The 9,404-nt window shown below is 38.0% G+C and overlaps 1 protein-coding gene across 2 annotated transcripts; it reads left to right on the top strand.

Moving 5' to 3' along the window:
- The first annotated feature begins 2,261 nt into the window (after positions 1-2,261).
- CNBP (CCHC-type zinc finger nucleic acid binding protein) lies at positions 2,262-9,079 on the top strand. Of its 2 annotated transcripts, none has more exons than XM_014057979.2 (5): positions 2,262-2,434; positions 6,906-7,025; positions 7,188-7,280; positions 7,403-7,601; positions 7,950-9,079. In XM_014057979.2, the coding sequence occupies exons 2-5, from the start codon at positions 6,923-6,925 to the stop codon at positions 8,065-8,067; spliced, it is 513 nt and encodes a 170-aa protein (XP_013913454.1). In that variant the 5' UTR covers positions 2,262-2,434; positions 6,906-6,922; the 3' UTR covers positions 8,068-9,079. The 2 variants fall into 2 exon arrangements, with proteins under 2 accessions (XP_013913454.1, XP_087565226.1); XM_087709100.1 differs by having other exon boundaries at positions 2,263-2,434; positions 7,400-7,601.
- Positions 9,080-9,404: the final 325 nt, after the last annotated feature.

Raw genomic sequence — 9,404 nt, 5'->3', positions numbered from 1 at the left:
GTATTTGTATTCTTCTATTGGTATTCTCATTTATCAGATATAATCAATATCTGCATTACCTGCTGCTTCGTTTCTGAGTCCAAAGTTATTGTCAAATATTTAAAGCTAGAAATCAGTAATTAATCATTTTGTTTGGGGTTGAGGACCCATAACTGGCCTCTGAAGATATGCTATGAGCCACACTCCAAAAAGTTGTAGGGCTAAACCCATAAATTTGATTAAATACACTTAATATGATTTTTTTAAATGTCACATTAAACATTGGTGTGGTAACACCTTTTGGAAAGCCTGTGTGGGCCCCATTCAAGGTTAAGGGGCACTAATGTATATAGCCTTGGAATTGCAAGCTGTGTTATTTCAAACATGGACTATCTCAGCAGCCTTGTAAATACTGTCAGAAGAATAATTTGGGGTTTCAACTTGAGTCAGGGTTGTGCAAGAATAAAAGAGATCCAGACAGCTGTGAAAAAAGAAGAAATGTTTACTCCTAAAGGCAAAGACTTTGCCTTTAGTTAAATGTCTATGGAGATTCTTAGTCATCCAAGAAAAAGTATCTTTCGGGACAGTTTGCCTTTAGGAGCAGCTGCAGAGAAATGAGGTACAGCGATACAATTTTATAGGGGAACATGTCCTGGGTATGGAAGTGTCTATGCTTATTCTGGGATGATACTTGAAGTGTATGTGTGTGTAGATATGTCATCTTCGGTTTATTCTTGTGAACATGCAATTCTGTTGGGAGACCCAATTTAATTAACTCTACTTGTGTTAACAGACTTTATCCTTTGATATGTGGATTAGATCTCTGTAACTTATATGGGGGTTTGAGGAAGTTTATATGGGGGTTTGAGGAAGTTTGAGTAAAAGATTTCCCATTTGCTATTTTTACTTGATTAACTTAGTTTCAGTTTCACTGTAAATTATTTAGTGGAGCCGCTGATTCTCAGTCCATTGTGGATTCTGTTAATGTTTTGATGGAAACAGTATAAAGAATAAAAGGTATTTTTATATAAAATTTCTCACAATACTGATCAAAAATGGCCAAGGGTATCTTAGTGGCCTTTTTGCTCATTCCTGATCAGAGGGGTCATTTTCCTCTGTATTAATTCACTCCTACTTTTGAATGATATACAAATGTTAAAATAATGAACAAAACATCAAGAAATTAAACAATAACATTAACAAAAATATTTGTTAGGTTTTACAGCTTTACTTTGTAAGAAAAGTACTGTGCACTTTTTAATGATTTCTGTTCCTAATCCAGTTTGTGGTTTCTCTCTACTTAAATGAGGCCATCTCTATTTATAGTATATAAAAATATGCAAGGCATTACAGCAGTCTTCAATTGAGCTGGTGTACCCGGACTAAAATTATGTTTTGATTTAAAATTTGAGAACATTTTATAACACAAAATTGACTATGCCGAAGTTGACTTTTATACCCTTCTACCGCTGCCTCAAACGTTCCTGATGATTCATTTCCTCTTATTGCACAACCTTTCTAAGTAACTATAGTTGCATTTGAGAAAGATGCTACTTTGAATATGAATCTTTCTTTGCAAGAACGGTTTTAACTTTAGCTACAGTACAATATGTAATAAAAGCTTTTCAGGAATTTTATTCAAGGGCAATGGGAAACCCAGGCACAGCTTTTTTCCGCAGCTTCATATCTCAGGATTTTTTTGTTTTGTTTCCTGATACCAAAAGATTCTCCATGACAAACAAGGCAACCTCTCCAGATTAATTCAGACCTCAGTTTCACAGGGTTCGGAAGCTTTCAATTCCGTGCTTAATATTGAAAATAGTGTAAAAATGATAAAGCAAAAAAAGGCGTTTTAGACATGGGAGACGTTGTGAAAAGAATGAAGCAGCACAACTAACACCGCGTCGGCAAACCCTACTCCGTACGCGTCACTAACGCTGCCAAATGTCGTTTTTGCCGACTCAGGTGCGCCAACAGGGCGGTAGCAACCGCCTCCCAAGCGACGCGCGGACACTCGCTAAGTATCGCGATAAACCGCGCGCGGGAAAGCTACTTGGACTCCCTCCCCCACTCCCATTTTACCGTCTTCGTTGTACCAGTAACAGCCCCTCCCCTCGCCTTGGGACGAAAAGTACTGGAGGATATTCCGGTAGGCGGACACCTCCCCCTTTTCCACGGTGCCGATTGGCCAGTACTACCTCTGTCGTCGATGGACTACGCGGAGGCATTCGCGGGTTGCCATTGGTCCCGCGCTCGGGATAGAGCCGTGCGCAGATCGGCAGGGCGGGTGTGTGGGGTCGTGTGCAAACCGCGTGTGGCGCAGCCAGCAGGGACTCAACGGTAGCGGGTGGCTGGTCGTGCCTCGCGCGTGGATTAAGAAGGCAGCGGGGAATCCTTTTTAGCCCAGCCGGCCATTCCGGATCGAGCCGTCGACGGGAACGAAAGTCCGCGAAAGGTAACTGAAGTGACGGAATGGTTTGCGAGTGAGTTCGTCGGTTAGTGGGGCCTCTGTGGGCGGAGTGAGTTGAGGGAAGGAGGGCGCTGGCTCGTTCCGGCCTACTGCGCGGGAAAAAAAAGCGCCCAGCTTTAATCCCGCGTTTCTTTCCAAGTAAGCGCGGGATATCGACGACCCATCGTGGCTTGGCGGTAGGTAATCGCTCCTCGTGTGGCGGGACATCCTGGAGTTGCGGGAAAAGGGAACAGGCAAGTCCCGCTCCCCGCAAGACTCGCCTGTCTACTGGGATCCCCCCCCCCCCCGCCCGGGCCTGTATGCGCCTCAAGGGCGACGGGATGTGAAGTTTTACGGGCCGCGTGCGCTTTGGGAGGAGAGGCCTCCTCCTGCGGCGGTATAATAGTGCGTGTGACTTGAAAAGAAAGCGAGGTGGGAAAACGTGGGAGGCTGAGGCCAGCATCCAAAGCTTGGTTTTCTGACTCGCTTGTCGGGGAAGCTGGCGCTTTGGTGGCGCCACGGCCTCCACGTGACCTGCGGCCTCCACGTGTTCGCCTGCCTAATTCTTCAGCGGCGTTTTCCCAGAGCATTATGGTTCGGGGTTGGCGTGTGTGGTAGCCCATGTAGCTCACCTCACCCTTTTCTGACGCTGATAGATATTGGTATGTTACTGAGAGAGAGAAATACGGGACTCTCGATCCTAAACGTCTTTGTCTCCAATCCAGCCCCATTTGGTGGAACGTTGGTATATCTCTGCTGCCCCTTTTTAACGTCCAGGCCGCAGGCAGATATTGGGAGATTATTGCTTGATTTGGGTGATACGTTCTCTATTCTAAAATTAAGTGTAGAATCGGTCAGAGATAAGAATTTTGTCGTAGCATTCTATATAACCTGGATTGGTTAGGGATTTCAAATGGAGAAAAATTTAGGTGAGTCAAGATGAACGCAATCTGAAGACATCCGTTTCAAAAATATTATCAGATAATAAAGTCTGAAATAGAAGTAACAGTGGAATATTAATTAATCTAGGAACCTAGATAGCCACAACTAGGCAGCGGAAGTACGAATATCATGTCCAATTAAATACTGGATAAAGTATTTCATGTTGGCCTAAAAACAGCTGGTGTTTATCTGTTTAGCGGTGACTGCAGATCCTTTGATAACAAGATGATGGCATACTTGTGTATGCTAGCTATAATAGCTTTATGCTAGAAAATGTCACAGAATTAAACATTTGAGAATTCAATGAATTTGCAAATATGGGATTTTTTAATAAAGCAAACAATAGAAGTAACATAAATTACATTCTCCCCCTCCCCATACAATACAATAGTTCTTAAAATGTTTAAAATGAATCAGCTAGAAAACATTGCCTATACATATGAAGTTAACATTGCCTACACATATGAAGCTAACATGTTATTGCTTCACTTTGAAAGAGGCAAAAGTTGCTATTGATCGATAATAAGGATAATTGTTGCTTCTTTAATTACGATTTAATTATAAAGTGACCAGCTCTGATGTATGCTTAATGTGCAGTCAACAGTGCGGTTATTTGAATAAATCCTCAATACAAAAAGTTGCCCTACAGGCTTAACAAGTTAAACTGTACAAAAATTGAATTATTTTTAGTGGCAATTATAATGCTTCATTGGTTTCCCTAGTAAACTTGTGACAAGCTGTTTTTATTGCTGCAAAACAAGCTAAGTCCTTTATAAGGGAGACTGACAGGGCCATAACTACACCTGCTCAGTAGTAGTGTTGATGTAAAAGTGGTATAAAACAAATAGTGTGCCTTTACACTGATAGCAAACAAGTTCTGTGTATATTTTGAAAGAATGACTGTTGAGTTTTAAAATTACCTGGGAAACCTTTGAAGAACCTGCCTGATTTGTCATATCTGCAGTTTCACTTGGGCTGGTATTTTTAATAGCTGTTACTGTGAAAATTGTTGGAAACAATCATTTTGAAAAACAACATACCTTTTATAAGGAAGATCACTGATGCATAAAAAGAATGATTAGGACATTGTTATAGATATACATGGATATATCTGTAGATCCTCTGAATTGTGGGGACATAGGTTTCAAATGCAGAGAGGAAGGATTGCCGGTTTGCTACTGTGAAAAATGTGTAAATATTCTTGGTTGGCAGTGTATAGTAGCAGTAAAAAATCCCAACAGTTAATGTAAGTACTATCAGTAGTCAAAGTAAATGTCTACAAAATATATATTTCTGATTTCTCTCAAATCAGCTCATTGGTAAGGTAATAAAATATGGTTTGGAAATTGAGAGAAATATATTATTTGGAGAAATTACATGTGTAGAAATAGGGAGAAAAAACAAAAGGGTTTATTAATGCCAACAGTTTACAATATTGGAATGTTATTTGTTTTCTGAACAGCAGAGATTTTTATATCATCTAAGTTATCTTAATTTCATACTTAGAATTCATACCAAAACACAAGGAAAACTTTTATGTAATAGTTATTGATGTATATGTGTATGTATTTTCTTAGCTGGGTCTTGTTTCAGATCCAATGAGTATCTATACTGGAAAATAATTATAATTACTGGTATAACAATGAGCCTGAAGGAAGAAATTAGATTAAATGAAAGTAAGGAAAAATTAGGAACCAAAAAATAAAGGAGAATGAAGCAGCAAATAAAAAGAACAGGATGAGATGAACATTGGCACTAGTAGTAACCAAAGAAGAGATGCAGAAGAGATCATTGATTGTGCTTTATTCTAGATAGCTGTCAAATGGATTGCAAACATTTTTTATCCATTATTTCTGTTGACTGTAAAAAGAGCTTTATCTTACCTCCATTCTAAATAATCGCTCTCTAAAAGTGGGAAGTGGGTAGGGATTACTTTAAGCATTCTTAAAGTAAAATAACTTCAGCAATAGTAAATTGAGACCTTTGAACAGTATGAAAGTGAAGATATGTTTACTTATTCAGCCCTGCAGTTTGGTATTTTGAGTAATTGACTGTAGAAGATACATAGCTAGTTTCATCAACCATTTGTGGGGCTTAGAGGAGAAAAACCAGTTAAACGAGAACATAATTCTTTTAAATCTGAATAAATTTCAGGTTTGTGATGGTAGAAATAGACAAAACACCCATTTTGTATTCATTTGTTAACATTTGTTGCTATGGCTATTATAGATTTAGAAATTATGAAAGTGGGAACTGGAATGTTTTTGAATCAGTTATACTTGTAAACCATCTTGCTCTTTAGAATACTTTTTAAAAATATGATTTTGGTAGTCATCTTTCAAGATTAAAAGGATGCTTAGGTGGCAATACCAGATTTTTTAGTGTGTTTTTTCCCAGTCTGTCTCAAGTCACTGCAAAGCTTAGACTGCAGCGAGTCATATTCAAGGGAAGAATTTAGACTCCAGCATTCTTTATATTTATTTTTAAGTGGGCCTCCAACTGCTTTATCTATTCATGTCCTTGCTGTCTGATTTCCTTTAAATCATAGTAGTACAGCACCCTGTTAAACTGACACCTCTGAAATATAGAATCAATGGTTAGACAATGCAATTTGAGGCAAGACTTTTAAAAACTATGAAATAAGTATGATTGTAAGTATTTAAGCTTTTTATTTAATGGTGGGCATATGTCTTCTGACCCAATTTTTTGAAAACGGAAATGGTTCTTTCCTAAAAAATCTTAGTAACAATATGAAATGAGTTATATTCTTCCAAATACTGCTTTTTTCAGTAGTTATTCTGTATGCTTTTTTCTACTCCTGGGAACAATTAAATATTCACAGAGATGATTATTTGATCTGAACACAACAGTAAGGTTTTATATGTCTCAATTTTGTACTGGACTATATTAAGCAAAAATACAAATTTTGTTGCAGTAGAAGCGGAAGTGTGCGTGTGTATGACAGATATGACCGGCCAGATGGAATGAAGCAAGAGCTCTCATTTACTACTACCAAAGGCCGGGATAAAGAACCAGGTCTTTCTGGCCCCTCTAAAAATAGCAGATGGGAGATCATCCAGATCATGGGGAAAATACATGTTTTGGAATTGCACATGTCAGTATATCTTATATGTGCTTGTATGTGTATTCTATACAGTTCATTTCCCTTTTGAAAGTTGCATTGTGGATTAAAAGCCCATTAATACTATATGTGGATGTGTAGAATATTTAACAGTGTAATTTGAGATAATAAATGGTAAATAGGAAAATACTGGGGAGGTGGGAATTGAAACTTTACAGCTCAGTTTTAAAATAGTTTTAAATGATAATTGAATAACAATTGCAATTGTTGCAATCCCTTATTTTTAATCTACAGATTTTAACTTTAAGCATTGTTTGACATTTTACATATTGATGACACTTGACATTTTATATATTTTCATAAATGTGTAATGTTAATTATTCTCATAATCTATGTGGCAAAAATAAGCATTTTTACACAAACTGTTCTTATCAATGTTTTTCTCTTGCTTAGAGAAGCTAATTGGAGCAATGAGCAGTAACGAGTGCTTCAAGTGTGGGCGTACTGGCCATTGGGCTCGAGAATGCCCCACCGGAATTGGTCGTGGCCGTGGAATGCGAAGCCGTGGCAGAGGTATCTTTCCTAACAATATTTTTTCATGAGTTTGAATTCATAAATCTACCTTAATTGTTCTCTTCTTTTTTGCTGTATGCAAGATTGAGTAGCAATGAAGTAGAATTGTAGCCTTATAGGGATTTGAATCAATTGAACTGCTAATATTGTCTTTCTCAACAGGCTTCCAATTTATGTCATCATCACTTCCAGACATCTGTTACCGCTGTGGTGAGTCTGGCCATCTTGCCAAGGATTGTGATCTTCAGGAGGATGGTAAGTATTAATAAACAATGGAGAATAAATGCATTGTAACAGTTACACTTCGTTAAGTACATGTCCCACAACGCTATCAAGGTTTTATAGTCTTGTTTATATTCTTTTTCTTATTGTGGAAGCCTGCTATAACTGCGGTAGAGGTGGCCATATTGCGAAGGACTGCAAGGAACCCAAGAGAGAGAGAGAGCAGTGCTGCTACAACTGTGGCAAGCCTGGCCACTTGGCTCGTGACTGTGATCATGCAGATGAGCAAAAGTGTTATTCTTGTGGGGAATTTGGACACATCCAGAAGGACTGCACCAAAGTCAAATGCTATAGGTAAAAATTGGTTTTGATACGAAGATGGGCATTAATCCTATACTAATATTTCAGATCAAAAGGACTGATTAATACACTAATATGCAAGAGCTTTTTCAGTTGCTTGTTCCTGCAAGCATCCCATGAATTTAATTTGGATACTTTTTTGTAATCTACCCAGAATGTTATGGATACTAAAATTGCTATTTGTACTTTAATGTTCAGTATGTGTTAATACTGCAGATGTATGGGACATTTTGTCTCTTGACTGTGGATTTAAATCCAGTGACTACTTTTGTCAGAAATGCTGCAGAAGGTTTCTGTACATGTATTTTTCATGAGGCTAATGTTGGTTTTGTCTCATTTCAGGTGTGGTGAAACTGGCCATGTAGCCATCAACTGCAGCAAGACTAGTGAAGTCAACTGCTATCGTTGTGGGGAGTCAGGACACCTTGCACGGGAATGCACAATTGAGGCTACAGCTTAACTGTTTTCCTTTGTCGCCCCTCCTTTTTCTGATTGATGGTTGTATTATTTTTCTCTGAATCCTCTTCACTGGCCAAAGGTTGGCAGATAGAGGCTACTCCCAGGCCAGTGAGCTTTACTTGCCGTGTTAAAGGAGGAAAGGGGTGGAAAAATCGACTTTCTGCATTTAACTACAAAAAATGTTTATGTTTAGTTTGGTAGAGGTGTTATGTATAATGCTTTGTTAAAGAACCCCCTTTCCGTGCCACTGGTGAATAGGGATGGATGAGTGGAAAGAGTTAAGTCAGACCAGCAAAGCCTCCCTGGGTTCCATGGAAGTGATCGCATGCAGGAGGAACTACGCTGGAAGTGTCTGAACTTCCACAGTAATTAATTCTATTACAATAATGGCCTTGGATTGTCTGACCTCAGTAACCGTTATAACACCAAGTATTTATATCAGGCCTTACCAAAAGCATATAGCGAAGTGGGATAAACAAACAATGCACATGCCTGTTAATGGCCACAAGAGTGAGGGAGAAATTGAAGTAACTGTAATACAATAAATGAATGTCTAATGCGAGGTAACAAGGGAATGGGAAACATTAAATATTTCAAACTAAATCAAACCCAGAACATCAGTGCTTGAGTATACACAATTTGGAGCTATTCAGGACTTGAAAAGAACTGCATTTTCACAGAAATCAAGATGTTATTTTTGTATACTATATCACTTAGACAATTGTTGAGTTTCATTTGCTTGTAATCAGTTTTTAAAGTCAGATGGTAAAAGCAATTGAAGTCCTAGAATATAGAAATGTAATTTTAAACTATCAATAAAGCTGGAGGAGGAAGGGGAGTTTGACTGAAGTTTTTTTTTGGTTTGGAGTTTATTTTTCAGGTACATGATAATATTACATAGATAAATGTAGAAATTGCTGAACAATTGACTATTGTACTACTAATGTATAAACAAAGTTAATTCCTGTATCATTTAAACTGTAGAATTTGTTAAATATATCACTTCAGAAGCAGTATTTGCATTTTTTTCTCAGGTGGCAAGTGTGATATAATTAGGGTGCTTATTTACTCCTGTAAGTAAAGTAAGCTACAGTTCACAATGTTTAGACAAAAAGTGCATTTGGGAGGATTAAAGCTTGCAGTTTTAACACTGGTGGAATGGTGGAAGGAATTCTGAGATCATAGAAAGTATCTATATTCTTCCCTGCTTTTCAGTAGCTGACTCACTTAAATCAAACAATCTATCAGTCACAAAAAATAAAACTGCATAACACTGAAAGTATAGATGCCACAAAAAATTTGTATAATTTATTGTTTTACATAGGTGACAAATCAATC

The sequence above is a fragment of the Thamnophis sirtalis genome, unplaced genomic scaffold, assembly GCF_051295495.1.
Source record: "Thamnophis sirtalis isolate CommonGarterSnake01/CBP01778 unplaced genomic scaffold, rThaSir2_p1.2 scaffold_3, whole genome shotgun sequence".
Classification (NCBI taxonomy): domain Eukaryota; kingdom Metazoa; phylum Chordata; class Lepidosauria; order Squamata; family Natricidae; genus Thamnophis; species Thamnophis sirtalis.
The sequence above is the reverse complement of the archived record's forward strand: the minus strand, read 5'-3'. Positions and strand labels throughout refer to the sequence as shown.